Here is a 24,519-nt window from a genome sequence, read left to right on the forward strand (position 1 = left end):
AAAGGAAAATATAACTAGCGGGGATAATGGTACCGGTAGTAGTAGAATTAGTATTAATGATACGATTGACCCTACACCGGACACAATTAGTGACACTAATAATAGCGCTAACAATAATGAGTACTAACATCGCTGTTTGCGATTGTTAGTTTAGTTGGTGGCACTACCGTAATTATCAGGTTCAAAAAGTATCATGAGCTGCGGCATCGTGACAGATCCCACGGCGGTATGATAAAAATAAGGCATGAATAAATTTAATACGAATGACAACGGTATATTTGTCTACAAAAGGACCTTAATAAACCGTTAAATTTTCAACGCAACGTGAATGAAATACTCAGTGAAATATTCTTTTAAGAACAAACGAGTGAGCTCTTTTGACAGGAATTAGTTGCTTTTTATGATCAATGTCACCGACTTAAGGATAGAATTGAAAATATGTACCTTAACTTTCGGGAAGATCCACGATGTTGCAATTCGTTGATACACCCTCTGGACAATGGCAGGTGCACTAAAATCCCATTAGATGGCAGAATCTGTACGTTCCATCATCCGTACGTTACGTTAACCATAGATCTCCTTGAGAATTGCGAAAAAAAATGAGGCGGCTCTGCTCTCGCTAAACCGCAGGCCGAAGTTTCACCTCCTTCAAGACGAGACGCCTCCTCGACATCTCGATATGGAGAGAGCGCACCCTTCAAACGAGACCCTTTCGCCTCCTCGTTTTCTGGACTGCACCCATTAAATCGTCGGAGGCATTTTCCCTTCCGGTACGCGGATGAGTAAACGACAATATCGTTCAAACATATATATTAGTGGGTCGCATCTGGAGTATCCCGGAACTTCAATGGCGGTTGATCCTCGGCACGACACGCAGTGGGAAAGGTTCCGAATCGCTTCTTTAAGCTCGCCACGCTTTCGTTAAATTACACACACCGATTTCTGCCCACAGATTGTATACATCCGCCGTAACTTCTTTACTCTTCACCGCGTCTTGTTTCGCGTGAAGATCCGAGGAAAATGGAGAAGGGAATTGTGTCGAAAATCTAAACAACCCTTAATCAAGCTACCAATATTGATCACAGGACCCAACCAGAATTCGCCCATAGCTTTCTCGAGATATGATAAACCATCAAGAATTGGACTACCTGATAGAAATCCATTATTTTTTATCTTAGTAGTAGATATAAAAAATATTGGATTTCTTTCCGATCCCCCTGATATATTCACGGGATATTTTCATTATGCATACCGTAGATGATGTAAGTTTTCTATACTTACTTCCTAATATTTATGTCCACTATAAGTATATTATACTTCCTACGGTGCTTAGTAATGCCTCATAATTTACATAATGGTTAAAAATCATTATGTATGGTCACCAGCCAAGAAAAAAGTAAATAAAAGATCAGAGTATGGGTGAAATTAACAGTTTTATCAAGTTGGAATTTAGATATAAACATTAAGTACGTATTAGAAATGTTAGGTCACGCGAGGTGTTTTCTTATTTTTCTAAATGTCGTTTATGTTTTATGAATACCTGTCAAAGATATAACCTTAATACCATTAAATATACATTAAACAAGCATATATTGAGAGATATAGTATATCCGCATTTATCAATGATGTCGATTAACCATTGGGGCATGTCTACCAGAGTTATCAAATATTTTGTATACGTCAAGAAATAAGTAGATATATAATTTTAATCCACAAGAGACATAGATATTTTCATGTCATTTAGATATAAATGACATATATTGTGCAGCCATGTATATAAAATAGATGTATATATTTACAATAAATTAATTTTAGGTGGATGATAGATGATATACGTTTGCTATACCTATTTACCTAGTTTATACGCGTGATATACGGATATTGTACTTCGTGCGATGCTTGAGCGGGACGTTTTAGCTTGGTAATTGGACACGTTGACCACTGGGCTATTTAGACTAATGTACGCGTTTAAAAAATGATTCAGGTTTATAAACTACCTAAGACTGTTGTCCCGTAGACCATACTTCGATTGCCAAACAATTGCTAAAATTAAATTATACTTACAATACATTCTATAAGTAAGTAGCCTTTTTTGCAACATTATAATTGTGGATTTTGGATATTGTTTCAAATTGTTTACAGACAACCAATATTTAAATACCTCAATATGTATACCACATATGTCGCGTATATGTCCAGAAGTGGCCCAAACGTATGCCACAGTTAGTCTTATTTAAACCTCGGCAATTATTGCCGAGGTAGAATTTGACCATGTTTAAGCCGAAACTTTGCCGAGAAATTACCATTTATCAATAAATTCGACGTCTTTAGGGAATGACTTCCCTCGCGGAACTATGGCACAGGTATGGGCCAACATTGGCTGTCAACAATTGTCTGTGTATAATAACGGCAGAACTTCGGTAACATCCTGGGTAAAACCTCCTACCAAAGTCGGCTGAACTGATCAAATTTCGTAATGAACAATGCGTTGAAAACTCCACGGCTTAAAATTGCTAAGCTAATACCTATATTGGCGTAATCCAATTTTTCATCGTTTACGAATTTTGTCTCGGGAAAACTCTGGATAAACCCTGATTTGATCCTATGATCAAGATTGGCAGCTGAATTTAGGGTTTAGATGCCATTCTTGGTCACAGGATCGAACGAGAATTGGCTCAAAGTTTTCCCGAGACGATTTCGGGAAAATCTCATCGAAAGTTGAATTACGCCAACAACGGCGCAAGCAAGCAACGTTAACGAAGTGTTCCTCTCCGATTTTCTACATTTTTTTTATATTTTAGAGATAGACATATTCTAAGAGACACTGTTTTTTTTACACGTGCGGTAGAACGGTTCGACGGGGTGAAACTACCCTCCAAAGTCGATCATACAAGGGGGTGATTTCGCAGATTCACCCAGAAGGACTCGTACCAATTTGAATGGAACGAACAGCAAAATTTTCGTAATAATGAGGTTAGCAAACGGCATTATGACTTCATTATGGCTGAACATTTGAAGGGAGAAAATTACCTCTTCAATGATTTGACATAATGAACTCATAATGCATGAATAATGAAACTATAGTTTCATTCCGATGGGTTAGAAGTGATCATTGAAGGAGTGGTTCACTTCTTCAAAATGATCCGCCACAAAGAACTCATAATACCTTTTTCTACCCTCGTTATTACGAACACATTACCATTCGTTCCATTCAAATCGGTAGGGTTCTCCTGGGTGGAACCGCGAGATCACCCCCTGGCATGCTCGACTTTGGAGGGTTGTTTCACCCCTTTAAACCGTTTTACCGCATGTATAAAAAATACGCAACTCTTACAATATATTTTTCTACAAAATGTAAACAATTGAACAGAATCCGAGAGGAGCACTTCGTGAACGTTCCTCGTAAGCTTGAACCAACTTTGGGTCGAGGACTTTTCAACACCACGTTCATCTTGAAATTTTAACGATTGGGTCGACCTTTGATCGACATTTTACCAAAGACGATACCGAAGATGTGCCATTATTGTACGTCCAACCTTGATAGCCAATATCGATCTATACTTATGCCATAGCCTAAGTATTGGCGAAACCTCGGCGATTATTGCCTGCGATATTACACGTATAAATTAGGTCAACAGGTATAGCAAACGTATATCGTCTATCATCCACCTAAAAAAAATGTCTTTTGCAAATATATAGATCTATTTTATGTACACGGGTACACAATATATGTCATAGATAACCGAATGACATATATGAATATCTATGTCTCTTGTAGATGGAAATTATATATCCACTTTTGATCTACAAATATCTACTTATTTCTAGACGCATATAAAATATTTAATAACTCTAGTAGACATCCACCAAAGGTTAATCAACATCGTTGATAAACGTAGATATATTATATCTTTCGATGTATGCTTGTTTAATGCAGGTTAAAATGTATTAACGATATATCCGTGACAGCTATTCATAGAACATAAACATGTAGCAAAATAAAAAAAACACCTCATATAACCTAACATCAAGAAACTCGATGGAGTTTCAAGCCAAATATAGCAATTAATAACCTACTAAGAAAATAAAGAGAGCTTAGATACGTTTGACAAATTTATTATAAAGAATAAAGAAATTAGTATACGGAATTTTACAAAAAAGGGGAAGGAAGTAAAATCTCTTCAAAAACACCTAAGGTGTAAAAAAAAAACGTTACCAAATACATTTTTGTTTTCCCTTACAATTAAAAAAATAGTTTATATCATTTTTTCTTGATGCAAAATGAAAATTAATTATTTTTGCCAAATCCGATGGTACATTCAACCTTTTAAAAACCTAACAATAAATCAAATACGTCGCCTATCGTTATAGCATATCCTGCCCTGCGTAATGCACAATATGTACATCCATTCCAAAACTTGAGTTTCCCTCGAAATCGTATGTCTATAAAAATCTAAATGAGTCAACGCGAGGTCACAAAAAAACGTTGCCGGGTTAACCTAGACCAAGTTCAAAGGTTGCCTAGTCAACCCGCGAACCGTAACGATCACATGCCTTTCAATTGCATCGTCACGGAAATATAGTTTGTGCTACTGAAATCCGGAAAACATTGAAAATACTAATTGAGCTCGTCTTCCCCAGCCCGAGGATTTGGGATCCTCGGAGATTAATAATCGCGAGTTCTCTTAGTATCACGGAACATTTTATGGAATAGGGACTAATCCGCGACATAAGTTGTAAGAAATGTAAGGACGTTTCCATCCCCCTTCACCGAAAATCTGACTTTTAGTGCCTGTCGAACGAGGCAACGGTTACCTATTACGTGTTATGTCACACTTTACCACCCACGGGAGGAAAGTAGTCACTTTCTGCCCACATATGGAAAAGAAGAGCTCGGGAAGAAAAATATCGTTGGACAGTTCGTGGGGCGTCGATCTCTTGGGATCGATAGGGTAGCAAGTGGGGTGATTTTATTAACCCGATACAACTAAATGGTTTATAATTGTTTATAACAAATTTGTAAAGAATTTCGAAAAAGTTTCCATCTTTTGGTTTCACCGCAACATCGTCAGGTCGCGCAAAAATCGAAAGGTGATTAACTTGGACGTTTACGTATCGACAACAACTAATTGCTAGATAAACAGATCTTGTGAGATAATAGTTTATTGCTTAATTATAATGGATGAGAATTCAATTTCGAATTTTTGGCCCTAGAATAATTGCATGAAAATAACTGAGTAGTGGTGAAAAATGTGACGGGCCAATAATTGAATAATTAATTGACATACCACGTCGTGCACTGGCCCTAAGACTGGAATTATTGAGGTAATATTCTAAATACGCCCTCCCGAAAATTGAATAATCTAGAGAAAGGGTCTTTCACCCAACTCTTTTAACCCCCAAATGGCCGTCGTCACTTTGCCGGACCGACAACCCGTTCCGACCCCACACGCGTTCGCCTTCGACAGCCGTACTTTCCCTTTCCCTTTCCTTTTCACCAGTCTAAACTTGTATCTCTACCTCTTTGCGCGCGAATGCTCTTTCTCTCGTCCTTTCTTTCAATTCTTCGTTCTAGAAACGGTCCCGTCACTTTTTCTAGGAGGAGGACCCAGCTAGATGACATTTTCCGAGATGGTATCTCCTAGGTTAAGTACGATATAATTAAGAAAGGACAACGCGAAACTGGCCTCGCGTGCGTTAGAAGAAGATAGTGGTAGGTACTTTATATATATAGACTTAGTTTTACGGGGCACATCATTCCACCCTCGGGCACCGCCGTGAACCTTTCCTTAACCCGTTAAACCTCGGGTATGACGGGTATGACGAAATTCCCCATTGTGAAACGAGTTGTACAAAAGTTAACTCCCGGGTTAACAGGTTAATCTCCAAATTAACGATTTCCTAACCCGAACGACTTGCAAGGAATGTTCACGAAGTGTTCTTCTCTGATTCTGTTGAATTTCTAATATTTTGTAGAAAAACATATTCTAAGACAGTAGTAAAACGGTTCAAAGGGATGAAACTACCCTCCAAAGTTGAGCATGCAAGGGGGTGATTTCGCAGTTCCACCTAGGACTCTACCGATTTCAATGGAACAAACGGTAGTGTTCGTAACAGCGGAAGTAGAAAAAGGCATTATGAGTTCTTCATGGCGGAAGATTTTGAACATCCTTCCCCACCCTTTCAATGATTACTTCTCACCCCCAGGGTAACCCATCGGAATGAAACCATCGTCATTTTGTAATTGCGTTTCTTTTTTCGAACAAAAATCGTTGAATATGGAAACAACCCCTTTGATCAAAGTAGCGAGTGTTCGTTCAACAATCGAGTTTCTTATGATTTTGGAGGGAATTGTGGAGGCCTCTGAATGCAAGCGAGAGTCTTAAAACATGACTGAAAAGCTTTCAAGACTACTCAGGCGACAAACCACCCCTAAACTGCAACTCGAAATATATAAATATGGTATACAGTACAAATTCACGGTTAGTGGCGACAAGTGAAATTTTGTGAAAGTAAATAATCGAGGATATGCGCATCTATTTCAGGAATATTGCCGAGGGGGAAATCCATCCACATTTGAAACCACCTGCCCTACAAACGTCGAGAAAAATGTCTTATCCGTTAAACCCTGCAGATGGCGCTACAAATTCGTAATGATGAGTTTTACAAATATGTTTCGCACATTTTACTTCCTCTTCTTCGTCATACCGTTGTTTAAAAAATACTTAATTTTTAATATATTTGAATTTATTTAACCCTCTGGCTACTAAGAGTGCCTAAAGGCGCCCGACGTTTGGTCCAATATTGCCTGCACGGTCAGACGAATTTCGCCCATATGTCGAAATGGCCCCGTGTTCAAAGGGTTAAACAACCCACTTACGCGTTCATTCCTTTTTCGGAGGAGGACAGTCTGTCCTGCCGGAAAATACTGGATTCTCTCCTTCACAATGAACGGAAAAACCACCATTTACAGGAAAAGAAATTCTTCCGTCGAACAGATATTTATTAGCTTCTATCAACAAACTAATTTGAAAGGTTGATCGAACGAAATTAAGACAAATTTCAAATAATACTCCATTTTTCTAAGCTCAGCTTCATCAAATTTGACTCATTGTCGTTACATTCTTTATATGTAAACGTATTCGATTGGAAACTAAATTCACTTAAAATACTACAGAGCTTTGCAATAATTAATAATATGCTTGCAACAAAATAAAATTGAATATATCTACCAGGATGTCTAGCGTTTATTTCAAAACCTGCGACAGGTACTAATGATTACATTTTTGCATTAACTCCAAGCAATTTTTATTCGCCATTAATAATATTTAGAATCAAACGTTAACTTGTTTCAGTTAAATACAATATTTTACCTGAAAAGTATGTAATTGTCATTAACCATTTTGTAATAAGTATACGGTTCATGTTTTATTGCCCGTTGAAGAAATAATGAATAATGCGTTGCTTTTATATAAAAAGTTTTGCAACCCTGTCATGGAGTAGTCGTTGTCTAAAGGTTTTACGCGAAGCCCCGCCTAATAATAAACATTAATACCAATGATTGTCCCAAAAGGAACAACAGAAAAAATCCAACTGTTAGACGTATTTGGGTTCAGAATATCGAAAAATAATGTGAGGTATTTTTCGGATAGCGTTGTGATACTTAATTATGACTTGAATTTCCATTTACGAAACAACGTCGTAAAATTTGCATTCGTTAACTCATAATCAGTCATCTTCTCCCAGGTACATAAATCTTTTTCGTAACGCGCGGTTTAAATGTGTAACATGGACGTAAGACCAAATCATTTTGAAAATCCCGTGGAATTCGCATTTGGGGAATCATGAAAAGTGCAATGTGAGATCGAGGGATATAGTAACATGGCAGTTATACTATGCGCGTGTCGTATGAAATCATTGCGCTTAACACACTTTTTCGAAGAATATCATTTCTTTACTACTTATAATCAGTAACTTCAAACGACATGATAAAAATACGAAAATAAAAAGTATATCCGAAGTAGTGAATGCGTACACGCAGAAAAATAATATTGTAATCATTACATATGCTCGCGGGTTAAAGTATCGTTGTAACCTTAACAACAATTATTGTAGATGTAATTACAATTTTTTGTCCTTTTAACCATTGCGGCTGGAGCACCAACTCCAGAATTCTTGTAAATAAATTGTAGTTATATTTGCATCCAGCAGCGTTACATATATAACATTGGAAAGTAAAAATGACACGTATAAAGGCACGGGTAAAAATGACCATCACAGTTGTAAAATTGAAAAACAAGAACTCTATTAAAAACCGTATAATATACCGTAGCACTGGTAATTTTTACAAGCGTGAACTGTTATTGTTCCTATTGTGCGTTTAAGACACAGCGCGAGAAGCATTCGGATCGTGACGTGCATTAATTGTGCAGTCCTGCGAACCGTTAGATTCATTATGATTTCGGTCCTCTCCGAAATTTGGTTTTCGATCTAATTTAAGATCGAATTTTACTTTTTCAATTCATTGTAATAGTTTGATTAAGTGACTACATGGATGACTTTGTAAAAAATGAACTTCAGAAGTAGAGGTTAGAAAACCTATAACAATCGTTCCAAGGTAAGCTTTACATAAAACAAATATTTATCGTTTTCAATGTATTGTATCTGTAGTGATTTCCCGAGTTCCCGACAGGAAAGGATACCGTTTACGATGATACTTTTTACATGCAGCAACGGCAACATACATATATGTTGACGTTTGTCAATGGTAGTTTTTACATGAGCCGATTGTAATATACACATGTCGCTGTTGTATTTTCCAGCTACCCCAACGGTAATAAATGCGTTGCTGCATGTTACTTTCTACGTGTATCAACGGTAATGGGTACACTAGCGAACGTTATCATATCCACGCGTTATGTGGTAACTATTGCTTCAGTTGACGAGTTTATGCTGTCACGATTGTAAACATAACTGTCGCATTGTTGTAACTGTAATCATTGTTTGTAATAATGTGTACTACAATGAAATTGTACATTTGACATTTTTAACAAAGTAATCGTTACTTTGTAGAACTGCTGTCCTCATATATTTCCCAGCGATTGCTGTTATATCTATCCCAATTATAGTAATTATAACAACTTTTTTCTCTCCGTGTAATTACATATACAGGATCATTAGGAGTGGCTAGCAATAAAAGGGGGAGAGGCTGCTAAGCCTTCTTATGCAATGCGCGAAAAATTTACTTTCAAGGCGAAATTACGTACTTCCGACAACCTAAACCTTTCTCGTTAAAGAAATTTCTTGGTTCCAGCAAAATTCATTTTGGAAGAATGACCAGTGTTGCAACCCAAATGACATCAAATTACTATCAAGTAGAAATGATGTAGCGAAAAGAACTTCAAAGTACAAAATTGGACTCAAGTAATGAAAATATTAATGACAAATACATACTTTTCGGGTAAAATGTTGTATTTAACTGAAGCAAATTAACGTTTGATTCTAAATATTATTAATGGCGAATAAAAATTGCTCGAAGTTAATGCAAAAATGTGTTCATTAGTAACTGCCGGTTTTGGAATAAACGTTAGACATACAGGTAAATATATTAAATTTCATTTTGTTGCAACAATATTATTAATTCTTGCAAAGCTTTGTAGTTTTTTAAGTGAATTTAGTTTTCTTTCGAATACGTTTATGTATTCGAATATACAATATGTAATATAGAATATAGTATATATGTATAGAATATGTAACGACAATGGGTCAAACCGATTTGCTGAGGCTGAGCTTAGAAAAATGGAGTATTACTTGAAATTACGTGAAATTTGTTTTAATTCTGTTCGATCAACCTTTCAAATTAGTTTGTTCATAGAAGCTAATAAATATCTGTTCGACCCAAGACTTTCCTTTCTTGTAAAAAACGATTTTTTCGCTCAATGCGCAGGAGGGAATACAGCATTTCCCGGCAGTACGGGCTGCCCTCCACCACGAAGAAAAAGGAAGGATTGTAAGTGGGTTGTTTAAATAAATTCAAATATATTAAAAATTAAGTATTTTTTAAACAAATGCATGACTCTTAAGAAGTAAAATGTGCGAAACATGTTTGTTAAACTCGTCACTACGAATATGTAGCGCCATTCGCAGGGTTTAAACGGATAAGAAATTTTTCTCAACAATTGTGGGGAAGGTGGTTTCAAATGTGAATGAATTTCCCTCTCGACAATATTCCGCAAATTGATGCAGATACCTTTAATTATTTACTTTCACGAAATTTCTCTTGTCCCCTCTAATCGTGAATTTTTACTCAATACTAAATGCATTTCGGGTCGCACCCCAGTGGTGGTTTACCCCAAGGATAGTCTTAAAAGCTTTTTGGTCCTGTTTTGAAACTTCCGCTTGTGTTCGGAAGCTTCCACGATTACAAAATCATAAGAGAACCGATCGTGAAACGAGCACTCGCGTCTTTAATTAATGGGGTTGTTTTCACTCGCGACGATTTCTTTTTCTAAAAAACGCAAAGGTACGATCTTTCTACTTTTTCGGCAGCTACAAAACGTCGATGGTTTCATTTCAATAGATTACCCTAGGGGTGAGAAGTGATCATTGAAGAGGTGGTTAACCCCTTCGAGCTGTTCCGCCATAAAGAACTCATAATACTTTTTTCTACTCCCGATATTGCCAACGCTATCGTTTGTTCCATTGAAATCTGTAGAGTTCTGGGTGGAACAGCGAAATCACTCCCCTTGCATGCTCAACTTTGCAGGGTAGTTTCACGTCTTCAAACCGCTTTTGCGCACAGATAAAAAAATGCGTGTCTTAGAATATATTTTTATAAAATATCGAAGATCAAACAAAATGGAAAGAGGAACGCTTTGCGGTCGTTGCTCGTTAGTCTTTTTGCCATCATCTAGCCAACTTCCGCGTCCGAATCCCCGTTTTGAACCTATCATCGCCTCCCTCGCGATTTTCCGGAAGACCGCGATGGAACCTCGTACCAACCCTTTCGTGTCCCCCTTCCTTTTTTCCGAGCATGCCCTCTTCTCTCTACTCTCGCCACCTCCCAGGAACACGAAACGGGACCTTGGCTGCTCCCCGTGCCCCCCATCAATTTATGAATTACTAAATGTCTGATTCTCTTACAATTCATAGTCTCCTAGGTATTTTAATTTCTTTATTTACAGATATTCACACGGACATCTTCCCGCTCTTTTTTATGTTACCCCTGCTTCTATACATTTAAGGGAGATGCGTTGTCATCGAGGAATGAAAAATACCAGTTATCTAGTCCGTATTTAAAATTTCACACTATTAATCCCGAGCAGATAACGGTATTTAAAGATCGATCGTGTATTATGATCTCACGCGTCGTGAACTTTTACACGAAAGGGTACGTTGAGGCGATTTCTGTTTCCTAGGATCACCCCAACTTTGATCTACCGTCTCTTTATTCGATGCTGCCGTATCAAGGGGATATGAAAATGTCCTCCGAATCGTCAAAACGTTTATAAAATGTTTCTCTGCACCGAGAGTACCAAACTTGATGGTAATCGAGGGAGAGAACGATAGGGGGAAAGGAAGAGGGAGAAGGAGAGGAGAAGAGGTGATGCATCGCGTTGCCCGGCTTTGGCCTCTACCTCTGCTCATTCGTGGGCCATCGTCTTCCCATAAACATTAACGGCCAATGTAGTCCGTCATCGAAGGGTGTACCGCGGATACATACTGACATCCAATTGCCAATGGCTGCACGGCCATTTCGCGAATCGATTCTCGACGCATCCCAAAACGTCGAGCCGAGGATCGTTATTGCAGCCGCTGGAGATGTCACTTTCCCGACACTCGTTGCATCGCCGCACGAGTCACGATCGCGCACTGCCACTGCCAAAGTTCAGAGACCTCGCGAGAAGGTCGCTGCATCTTCCCTCGCTCCAAAGACCTGGGGCTCCTCGTCCCAATTCCCGTAGCGAGGCCGCTTTCGATCGTTGTAGATGCCCAGGGTTGCTATGGTGAGCCACGGCACCGCCACTCGTGGATCCACGTTGCTTCTTCCGAATCATGGAAATTTCTCGACGGTTTTGGCTTCCTCCTGATGACGGTGGATTTCTCCAAATCATAAAAAAGACCATTTTTTATATTACCCGTATTGCCTTTTTTGTCAAGGCGCGCTAGCGGAATTATCGGTGCTCTACGCCTTCGAGCTACAACGATCGTTTCGTGGAATGAATCGGTTCCATTTGGAGTTTATAAACACTGCTGCCATTATACGGAATTAAATTTCCGTCGATTGGGCATTTGGTCTTTCTGCTTTTTGGGAATTTTATTAACATCCCGACTGCCGGCGAAGGACCGATCATCTCCCCTGGCTCGATAGATTCTTCCAATCGTCTCCGGACGTCTTTCCGAAGATATTGCACATCCTGTAGTTAAGTCGTACTATGGATGCCTGGGGCAGTGAGCCGCGATACCGTCGGACATTATAGTCTCGAGTGCAGCTAACGTGTAGCTACGTTCCCAACGGAAAAAATATCGTTTGTCCAGCGAATTTATCCCATCGGTCGTTTCTCCTCAATTTTGTAAACGTTTTTATCGCGCAGCGTGTCGTTGACATGCAGTAACAATGCCGAATTTCGGTGAACGTCCAAATCGATAGGATTGCGCAGAGCCGTATTCCGTACGGACTACTCCTTGCAAATATGTATATTCGCATTTTTTATCGCTTATACATTTCGCCGCGCATTTTGTAGTCAAATTCCATCTACTGTGAATATCCGAGGCCATCCTCCTGCAATTTAAGGGGTCGTCCGAACTGAACTGGATCCTTTGCCAACGACGAGACGAACGCTTCACCACGGTGGCCCGTAGGAAAATGTGCGGAAACGCATCCACCGTATTTTAATCCATTTCGTTTCCTGCAGGCCGTCCCACATCGCGTTGCACTATCACTGGCGCACCGTGCAACATTCTGCACTACCGACCCGCGTACACGTTCCGAACTCTTCCGTACCCCCTTAAGGCCTTATCCGATTACTTCTGCCGATCGATTACAAATGGACATCCATGCCTCCTATCCTCCGTCGACTTGCCCGTGAATTGCCCGGCACGAAGGTCGATGCACTACGGATTTCACGGGTGAGCCGTGCTCCAGGAACCGCCGAGAAACCAGACGTCCTAAGCCACCCCCTCGGTTCCCTCGGCATCCACGTATATTTTCCATGAAATTATGCAATGATCGCACTCCCCGAGAATGAACCCCCGTACAATGAAGAAAACTCCAGACTTCCGGTCGGCTGATCTCGTAAATTATCGAAGCGGAGCGAATACGGAGTGCACGCTGCATCCGCCCGGGTCGTCGATCGAGCACTTTTCCGATGGTTAGGACCCGCGACCCGACTCGCAGGTCGGCGCACTATGGATCTGCTGGCCGGGTCGTGCAACCATGGGCGCTGGGGGTGGCGGGTGGCAACACCGAATGCACAGCCAGGTCCAGAGAGGCGGGGGTCGGAGGGTCCACTCCTCCCGTTCACCGAGGAAACCCGGAGCACGAAAATGAAACGATGCGCAACCGCGGGCATTCACGGCTATTCGGCCGATCACTCGCGACCACTCGCGACCATTCGCGGCAACTCGAGGCAACTCGCGGCAACTCGCGGCAACTCGCGGCAACTCGCGGCAACTCCCGGTACGAACGTGTCAGGAGTCGCGACGCGAGGAGCGTACTCCTTCGCGAACTCCCGCGAGCACACGGGACGTCCTGGTGGGGAGAGGGGCAAAGAGGGGAGAGAGAGGGGAAAGAGGGAACGAGAGAGACGGAGGGCCAGAGAGAGGTGCGTGCACGTGTGGGGAGGCCAGACGGAAAGCGAGAGAGACGAAGAGCGCGCGAGGTGAGAAACGCCAGACCGATGAAGAAGGAGAGGTGAAACGCGGAGGGAGAGTAAGGCTCTTCCCTCCCATCCCACTTCCGGTAAGAACACAGGGACATTCGACGCGGAAAAACTGAGCCGGCACGACACCGAGGTCGGATCCGAGCGAGCAAAGTTCACTGACACGCTGGGAATTCAGTTTTTTGTCAGTCGGGGATGGCGAGAGGTATGACAGGGCGAACGAGCCGACATACATTGACGCGAGGGTGGCGGAGAAGGACCGTGCCGAAGGAGAGAAGGAAGGAAAATGAATTCGCAGGAAGGGGGGCAGTGGGAGGAAAGGGGTACGAAGAGAGTCGGGGGGATGAGAGACGGGGCGAGAGGGGGGCGAGGGGAGGGAGGGAAAGAGAGAGAAAGGGGAGGGAGGGGGTGGGAGAGAGGAGGTAGGGGAGGGGGAGGGGGGAGAAAGCGCGAGAGGGTGAGAAGGGGGAGGGACGCTGCCGCCAGCGTTGCCGGCTGTGCTGCCACGGCTACGAGTGCTGTCGCATGACTGGCGGCCAGAATGGGCACCGCGACCACTAACGCGTACCGGATGTACCACTCGGCCTCTTTCATATATACATACAGGGTGCAAGAATAAGACCGTTATTCGCTAGTTTTCGTTCATTTGCAACATGAAAGCTAGAAATTTGTATTATCTGGATTTAAATTTGAAACGAAACGATTTATCTTGTCGTGGGGATGAGAAATGCGTTATTTTTCCGTGGAAGTGTACGATCTTGAACGAAAGGTGCAGTAATTAGCGCGAAACGGAGTGACTGTATAGCGAACGCTTATTATGATAGCAAACGCGATCACGAATAAGCCCAAATAGCAAAAAAATGAATTTTGTCTCATTTCCTGTCTAGCGGTCAGCTAATTTAACTAGACAAGTTTAAACTATACCCAGCCTAGTTAGTGCCTCTCCCGGCTGAACTAGATAGTGTGCCGTAGATCCCCTACCTCGCCGGGATTTAATCTTACTCGAACAACTTTCAAAAAGCACCTTACGTACATATTTTTTATTGCAAATACTTATTCATATGGTATCTTCCGTTTCTTTATGGGGCTACGTACACCTAGCAGGAGGAAAAGACAGTGAAATCTAGGAATTTTTTTTTTTCATTGAAAATATTGTTTTATTACAAAATTTACATATCCACTGTAAAGTTCATACTATTATGCGGGTCCAGGAAAATTTGCATAAATAAATATCATATAATAAAACGTGTACATGTCATCCCGTAGTATCCGTACGGGAGTAAGGGCTTCTGCCGTGCTCGTCATAATTCTAACAGTTCTCATCTTAAAATGAAAAATGGAAATATCGTCTTAAAGGATACAAAAAAGGGACCGGGTTGTCCCCCCCGTTTTAAAAAATTTTTTAATTTTTCGAGAATGGCGACCATTTGAAGATGTAGATATAATTTTCAAGTAAAAAATCGACGTGTCCTTGTCAATGACAAAAAGCTATTATGTTATTGAAGAAAACCCTAGGACAACAAGTAAAAGAACAACGATATAAAAGAAATCCATTTTATAACAACTTGTCCAATCATTAAATTTTTTCCCATCTTTTTAAGTGACGGGGAACGGCACATTGAAGTTTATCATAAAAGACATTCGTAAAACACTCGCGAGGATAAATGAAATGTTACCAGTGCCACGAATTAAACTACTCTCATGAGAAGATAAGAACGAGTTTTAATTCTCCTTAACGTTTTGTTTTCAAAATCCAAACTTTTGTTTTGAATACAGTGTTACATTGATAACGGATTGTCACATCGTGCAGCTGCAACTGGAAAGGAATTCTAACAAAACCTATCGTTATCTTCAAAGACGTTCATGTTCGAAAATGCCCATGCGTGGGTTATATCTTCAAAAGTTCTTGACATTTATTCTATAAATTAAATTTTCATCGAGATTCTCCGACAATTTGATCATAGACGGTTAAACGAAACATCGGTATGATATTTCTAACGGAATTAATAATAACGATAAGAAATGATAAGAATTCTTCCAGAGACGTGTCTTCTCGGTTTGTTGTCATTTGGTGTCACGAGAAAGGATTAGATCTTTGCGTTTGGAAAATAAGACATTAAGGGAGAAAAACTTGCCCTCGGCCTCTGTTAATGAAAGTAGAAGGGTACATAATGTAGGTATAATCGTTCCAATCGGGACGGTCCGAATGACCGTATGTCCATTATCGTCCTACGGTCTTGTTATTCGTCCCCCTTTAAGGCCGACTCGTCCCGCGTCCGTGACGTATCCGTGCAGCGTGCGTCCATGCACCGTCCATGCATGGAAATAGCGCCTTCTCCAATTTATATCGGAGTATGCATACGCTTTTGCATCGGTAGATACCGTATCGGTACGAATAAATCACGGACACGGGACGAATGTGTCCGAATATATTTCGGCCCTTACAGGCTCGCGCCTCGGATGCAGCGGCCATGTCTAACGTGCAGCCGGAGGTCAAGGACGGACACGAGGTTCAAGCCGAAGATTGGCGCGATCGATTACCAACGCAATTTCTCTCATTTTCGCATTATTTCTCTTCCACCGTGTTCTCTAAACTGGCATTCATGTGATTATCCGTGACCGTTTTTATTCTTGGTTGACATTACCATTTAATAAGTCGCAATCCCCACGATCGAGACCAAAGGGTTAAAATTACATTTTTCTCACCTTTTTAGATATTTGCATCTCCAAACGCGCCGTTTATTCAAATTTGCTGAGATCTACGGGCACAGGTACTTAGCTTGTCGTTTCCATCCTTTTCATTGAATAATTAGTAGTGCCGAATCTTCTCTATGTTTATTTCACTTTAAAGTCATCTAATTATTTGATGTCACTTAAAGCCGTAGCCGGATAAGCATGGTCGAGTCGCCCCCGCTTGAATTTGGTACATATTGTGGAGTTATCGTTATAGGGCTAATTTACTCTATGTATCAACGTAAAAGAAATTGTTTTGAAAAGTTATTAAGAAATTGTGCAACATCAAGAAATTAATTTGTTTCCAAATCAACTTAACCAACTTTGATGAGTAAAATAGATCAATCTGACATTTATCGTTTAACCGATATATTGGTTACAAGTTTGCCAAACTTGTAACCAATTCGTTTATGTACGAATCCGAAAGTAATAAAATCCGTTGTGCTTTTACGTATTTGTCAACTTATGTTACTCATCCTTAAATATTCATTCAATTTTTCAAAGTAATAAGTATCGTTACATTTGTTTCGACAAGTGTTACAACGCACCTATATCGGTAGCAATTGTAACAAAGACATTCAGGACGGAAAATAAAGTTGCCAATTTTCCATGAATTTATAAAGCGATAAAACCTAAACGATCTTTTACCGAAAGATTTATTTAGTTCAACGAATTTGTCGGTGGTGATGAGCAAAATCGGTTTGCTCTTGGTCTTCCAAAAAATGCAAAAAACAAGAGCAAGACAAGTTTAGTACAAACTTCAATTTAAAAAAGAAAAACGTAAATTTTGTATATTTCATAGTAAGCTTTATTATATCTACTAGGTCTGCTAAATGTTTTAAACCTATAACAATAATTAAAATACACTTTTAAATGCAATGTAACAATTTACTACTTTTGCCCTGTAAGGGAAGTTGAAATAATTTGTTATTTAATTTTGTCAATTTACTCGATAAAGTTGAAAATCAAATGAAAAGAACCGTGTTGCTTATTCGTTATATATAAAGAATTAAAAATTCATAAAAATTTAATAAACATTAATTTCTAACCTACAAGAAGCCTTCATTTCTCTTGGACACTGTGACGAGTCGTGGGCCAAAGCTCGGACCACATGACGCGCACCAATGATTCGGATAGGGGCCGCGACGCGGCGCACGGGCCCCGCGAACGCGACGAGCAACCCTAGTTCGGACGGCGACCGGCGGCTCGCGTCTCCCGCGAGCGACCGTAGCCGGGCAGGCGTTATAAGACCGCGGGACGGTGACGAGACAACGCGAATTAGCTTTGGACTGTCCGACGAAAGAAGACGAAGCGGACGTAATATTTTATCATTTGTTTGAGGTTATTTTCTATTTTCTTGAAATTAGTGATATTACGTACAAATGAATTTATTGATTCGTTACTTAGGGACAGCTATTTGTTCTTATAATGATAATTTGCAACACCGAGAACGGAATGCATATGGTGGAAATACCAACGTCTTATCGCCACTTACGCGATATAACGGAGCATCAAAAGAAGAAGAAGAAAAGAATATCTATAAAGTACCGTTTTATTAACGTCGTAAGCCAAATATTTATTACTTTAACCCTTATCACTCCAACCGGCAGTAATGCTGCCAACTTCTAATGCTCCTCTAATATTCTTGGAGGGACAAGGGTTGATCTCTTTGTCATTACTGTACTAAAATGGCATCCGAAACTCTCCATTTCGTACAATCCTGAACATAGAGAGGAACGGACTTCAACATAAATACAAATATCGATAACGGGACGCGGCAGCTTAATTTTACCACTGAAGTACTCAAAATGTCGTTGCCATCAAAGAGGGTATAGGTGAATTTTCTCGGCGCCTTTCGTATCATCTAAAATTCTGCACCCCCGATCTTACCAGGGATACATTTTAGGGTGAGTCGCTCGTGGCGTCCCCGTCCCTGCCGGGGATGACGGCCGTCAACGAACCGCATCGTGACGGAAAAGAGCGGACGCGGGCCACGTGCGTACACGCTACGAGAACGTACGAGGAAGGGCCTACCTACGACGAGCCTGGCCAGGTCGCTGCCACCGGGGTCGCGAGCACCCACGGAAGGTCCACGTTTTTCGGCGCGTTTCTCTCTCCATCCTTCTCGCCGGGTCACTGCCCCGCGACTCTTCGCCCGTCCCGGGGCGCGATCGCGTCTCCTTTCCTTGACCCGGTCAGCCTGGAATGGAAAGCTTTTCGCGGCCACGGGGAGAGGAGCGCCGCTCCCACCACCGACGAAGGAAGCTCCGTCTTCCTCGTGGGGTGCGGGGCGGGTAAGCCTTGTTGCCGACCTAGAAATAACGCTCGCTTCCCGAATTGCGTCGACTCGGCTCGGCCCGACCGAGAGGGTCTCCACCCCAGCGCGCGTGAGGGCAGTGATCTCGCAGGGAGCACCGACCTGCCGCAAGAACCGGCCGGTAGTCATACCGAGCGCGCATTCGCAGCCGCGCATGATAAACGGCCGGCACGGTGGGAGGAACGGCCGGCACGGTGGGAGGGGGCCGAGCCAGTGCCCGGCGTTGCCGGTCCGCGGATTCTACCTGGTTGCCGGTTGGAGTCTGCGAGTCCCTTGAGCGTAGGACAGAGCCGTCCCAGCCTCTCCCGTCCTCCGCGAGCGGGGGACGCTCCAGGAGGATGCTCGGCGTCGCGTTTAGGATCCAAGGTTGTTAAAGTGTTCTTCGGTCTATTGGGATTGATGCTTTTAACAGGCTGTCGTGGAAAAAGATCGTTCGATGCGAAGGATGCACGAAACGTCTTCGGTCCTAGACGATTTTCTTCGTTCTACGTTTCGTTGAACTCGCGTACTGTATTATAATCGGTACGGTATTCGATTACGGGGACCTTTAACTACCGGTTGACCGATTTTGATCATTCTTTTTTTGTCATAAAGAGGCTTCTTTTTAAGGGTGGTCCCACGTAAATTTCGTCACGATCCGATCATAAAATCTGAAGATAGTCAATGGAAATCATGAACGGTTGACGGTAACCGTCCCGTCATGGAGTTCCTTTTTTCTTTTAACCGACCTCTTTTATTGACACATAATTACAACTTTGAAACTCTAATTGAACGATTAACAGCTGAAAATCGAAAAATAACAATTTTTTATTAAAAAAGTATACTTGAAAAGGGGCATTACAAAGTCAAAGATAACGACGTACAAACTACTTATCCAGTAACTACTGTAGATTTCTAAGTATTTGTTGCTTGGGAAGGATGAAGTCTGCGCAAAGAAACAGAAACAAACGGTAACGGAATATAAAACCGAAGACACCGATACGCCTCGTTTTTTTTTTTTTACGCCGACCTCAAACATTCCATGCAAAAACTACTCAGATATCTACAGTAGTTAGTAGATAAGTAGTTTCTACATAATAATTTTTTACTTTGTACCGTCTTTTTTAAGTCGTTTTTTTAGTTTTGTTGCATGTAGTAGCGTAATATAAGGTGTGAACGGAGGTTCATTAGGTAGACGCAAATTCACTATAATCTTGTACTCGGTGAGATTTTGTTTACACACGTAAATGTTTCTAAGAGGAGAAAAGAAAAACGGCATCATATCGCACGGCAGTAGTGTCATTGTCATGGCTATCGATCACTTATTCAAATATTGAAACAATTGAACATTGAAAAGGAAATGTATTTACATAAGTACAGTTTTCCCAGGTTGATGCCGTGTCTTCTGTCGTTTTTTGCCGACGTTTCTTAGATTGCAATTTGCGTTATTAGAACTATAGGCACTGAGTCTGGTATGCGTTCTTCTCGAAAGTGCTTTCTAGAGGATTGGAAGACCCTGACGGGTTCCCTAAGTGTCCGGGAGGGGGTGGACCAATCAGGTATTGTTTTCAAATTTAATTAGTCAATCTAGACCTTGAATAATATGCATTTACTACGATCGATTTGAGTTACATTTTCAAATAGTTATGCAATTTTTTTGCACAAAATAAAATAAAATGCATCTAAATTTGTTACATCTTGTTGACAGCCACACATGCCTCCTGTAGCATTGCATAGAATTGCAAAAGTGTATTCTCGTCGAATTTTCATGTTTTTATTCAGACACTCGGGTATTACAACAGTTTTAAATATAAATAATAACACATTTCGTTTCTAGCCTACGACGAATTGATATGCAATTTTGCATTCGTTATTAGTGACTGTAATATGAAGAGTTTTCTGTGAAGATGATTCTCAGAATTTTCAACTTTCACAAAGAGTGCCCCAAAATATTTAAATATACTAGTGCATTTTAATCAAATAAATCTCACGATATCTTCAGGAATGCACTATGTACTCATTAGACTTTCAACTTATCGGGCGAAATTGCATAAATAATGATAATAAAACAAATTCATGAATAGCTCATTACAGATATTATTATCGCCTTTTTCTTATTTGAATAAAATCTTAAAAATTATTAGAGTATACGCAAGAATGTTGCAAAAAGGTTATGGGATGTGATGTAGCGCAATGTTTACAATATTATTAAATATTTTCATTACGTACTTTTTTAACGGTTATGAAAAAGTGATCGAAGCAAAAATTTTATAGTTCCGAGAAGACAACGCATTGTGCATAACCGATACTTTATTTTCACATTTCTTGCGAATCATTAATTACTTTATTATGTAACAGCTTACGTTCGACGCGACTGTAATTTAATACACCTTTAGGATATTAGAATCGTGGTTCCAAATTAGAATCCTATTTTTCCTCCCAAGAAACGTTGTAAAACGAGTTCAAAGGTACTTAAACAATTTAAAATTCAGTAACAATTTGGATGAACTTCGCATGGTATCATTACTAATATTACAAACGTAATACGCATTCTGTAATCCGGAATCCATTAATCGGTTTGGGGTAGTCAAAACTATGGACTGACTCTGTTTTGTATCTAAAATACGTAATCAGATCTGCTATTCTTAATAGTCTCTTTTATTTACCTTATGGTAAAGAATCACTGGTAAATAAGTTAGAAAATAAGTGAATCGGTAAATTCTACAAAAAAATCCTTTAAATCGTTCACGTTGCAGGGAGTCTGAAGGATACACCGGTACATAAAACATACCCTGTTAGATAACAATACGGCATCTCCATTTTATCATTTTCTATATGAGCTGCTCCTTTTTTTCAGATTTACAAACCAAATAGAGTAATCAATTAACGCGAACACAACAACAAAACAAATACTAGTGGAGATTCCCTGTATTATCTGAGAATTACAAAATATTTATCCCTGCAGTAAATTATAATCGATGAATATCTACAACTAACTGAAGAACATTTAGTACGGTAATTTATCACTTTTTTCAAATGTTCAACGTTCTACATTCAAATGGTAATCAAGATTCGTTTATCGATCTGCACATCAGCAAATATCACAAATTTATTTTAAAAAACTTAACGATCCTTTCGCTAACAAAGGAATGTTTTTCTTGTCGGAATCCGGTTCAAATAAAATAAACCAACGGAAAATAAAATCACAATCAAAGATTTCAAACAAGATAACTAATTGTCAAATGTCTTTACTTCGTCCCTGACCCCGAATTATATTTATAATGCTGTAGTACTCGAAGATATAATGCATTGGATAGAACAGTTAGTTTTAAACAATAGCCACCGATTACAAAAATAATTCTTTTCTAATTGGTTTATATACTGATTTGTTGGTGCGATTAGTTAATAATATTGTACAACTAAAATAAGGTGAATATAATTCTGTTAAATGCTTTAAGGGGTAACGCCATCTTATGAGTCCTAAAACGATGTCTAAGTTTGGGACGGAACCGTGGCTAAATGAATAACGTTATTTAAATGAATGTAAGCGTGTTTCAACGGGTATATGGGTATGAGGAGTAAACGAATACTTTTTTTAATTTTTTGGGCCCGAAATCGCGGCGTGCTGGGTCATTTGCGGAATCGCCTTTTCTCGCGAATACAATTTTGCGTACAAGGTTTCTCCGTCACGCTTCGTTCTACGATACATACAACAAAAGAACCGTCTGCGGAAGTTCATCGAATACAATTAATTGGGAAAGAATTCATCGAAAACATAATTCAACCACCAGGCACGCGTTTCCAAGTAGCGAATAAGTTCAAATGCCAAAAAACCTGCGGACGCAACAATCCGACGACAAGCGCCTCCGCAACAAAGCGTTCCGACGATGAAACATTCCGTCTACAAATCAACGGCTGCGAAATATCCTCCCACGTCTTCTCTAGGGACCTTTTTTCGAAGTCCGTCCTTCTTTCTTTCCACCTTTTTTTTCTTCGATGCATGATCTACGGCCATAAGCTGATGATTTAGGTAGAAAACAAAAAATTGATTTGTTCAAACCTCCAAGGTGGCGTTACCCCTTAATGCACATGCTACCGTATTGTCTCATATTGACCCTGTGCATGTGGACATTTTGATAATTTTGATTTTTCTATTGCCATACCAAAGCTTCCGATCTCTATACTAAATAGATACCCCACTGCTACCCCAAAAAATGTCGTGACGATTTAAAGCGACCACGCACCTCGGATTACGGGCACGTCATCTAATATTTTAGTATTTCCCTCCTTCGGGAACACATAGGTATCGGCTATGCAGTTAGCATACGGATCACTGCCAACACTGCATATTATTTCCATACCGTCACAAATATGCATTACAATTTCACATATTTAACGATGTCGTTTCCGTAGAATTGTATAGAAAACAAATTCCGATACCCACAAATCATTTTGCACTGGTTTCATTTACTAGCTGGTATATCGCATGCAATACTTGCGCTTAATTAAGGACATTTCTTGACCTTGTAACAAAGAATATCGTAGTATCGCCGAGAGATTCACGTTTTTGACGAGTACATTTTATAAATGTTTTATAAATCATAGCCTTCAACTCGTTCGCTCCCAGCCGTCACATATGTGTGACGACGCATCGCTTTGTTATCCCTGTGACCGTGGTAGCGAACGAGTTAACTATTATCTTACCGATCCGCGAGTCGGCAGATGAACGATGCTCCGAATAATACAAGTAATATAAACGGTACAAATATTGTTATTAAGTAATCGAGGCTTGTTATCAGAGAGAATGTCGTTCCTCTCAATCCGTGCCCCTTGATAAGATCCACGCTTTTCAGCTAATAAGCTCTTGTGAGCGAGGTATCGTTAACTAATAGTCATGGAAAGGAGGAAGTGTTAATTTCACCGGTAGCGCACTGGGATAATAATCGAAATTACGATAACCGCAATTTCTAGAAAGCAGCCGTCTTCGTAAGTATTCTGCGAAACTTCGGTATAGTAGAACATCATTCTGGATCTCGTGACGTTAAGTCGCTGTAACGTCTAATATTATCTTTCGTGTTCTCTACCCGTTTATTTAAATTAAGTCAACGTGGTAATCTCAAGCAGTACCGTGATCGGTAAACCGTTGTTCAGAATACCGAACCGTTGAAGTGAGATTTCGATGGCAGCGCTTCATCTTCTGTTCAACTTACACCATAACGCACTGGCAGTAAGAAAATGCATTAAAATTCCAATTCCAACGATCAGCACCAAGTTGCTCACTACGTTTGTCTCGTTGATTTCCATTTCCTTTAAAAATTTCGTTGGTTTTCGATAATGACAGTAAATTTCGTCGCAATTTAGGTCCATTCTGTCGAAACCGTAGACCGTGTACAGTAGGCTGTGGAATCCAGCTCTAAAATAGGATATGTGGAATATCCATCGGAATGCAGCCGGAGTATCCATGTAACGTATACAAAATCCGAAAACGGAAAACAGTACAGCGATTATAGGCCCGGCAAACACAGCAATCTGGAATTAAATAAACAGGCCATGACTACAACCTCGGAGTAGATTAAAACAACCCGTAATGTCATATGAATCTTATACAAA

At 40.4% G+C, this 24,519-nt stretch overlaps 1 protein-coding gene across 2 annotated transcripts in view; it reads right to left on the reverse strand.

Moving 5' to 3' along the window:
- Positions 1-20,659: 20,659 nt before the first annotated feature.
- LOC105704084 (ATP-binding cassette sub-family G member 1) overlaps positions 20,660-24,519 on the reverse strand; it is a 28,071-nt gene continuing 24,211 nt past the window's right edge. Inside the window, exon 10 of one of the 2 annotated variants that reach the window (XM_012432978.2) lies at positions 20,660-24,438. In XM_012432978.2, the coding sequence (XP_012288401.1) occupies positions 24,100-24,438 (339 nt within the window). In that variant the 3' untranslated portion in view covers positions 20,660-24,099. The remainder of the gene's footprint in view (positions 24,439-24,519) is intronic. The other variant, XM_012432977.2, reaches the window with a different exon arrangement.

The sequence above is a fragment of the Orussus abietinus genome, unplaced genomic scaffold, assembly GCF_000612105.2.
Source record: "Orussus abietinus isolate OABI.00-Male unplaced genomic scaffold, Oabi_2.0 scaffold84, whole genome shotgun sequence".
In the NCBI taxonomy this organism is placed as follows: Eukaryota; Metazoa; Arthropoda; class Insecta; order Hymenoptera; family Orussidae; genus Orussus; species Orussus abietinus.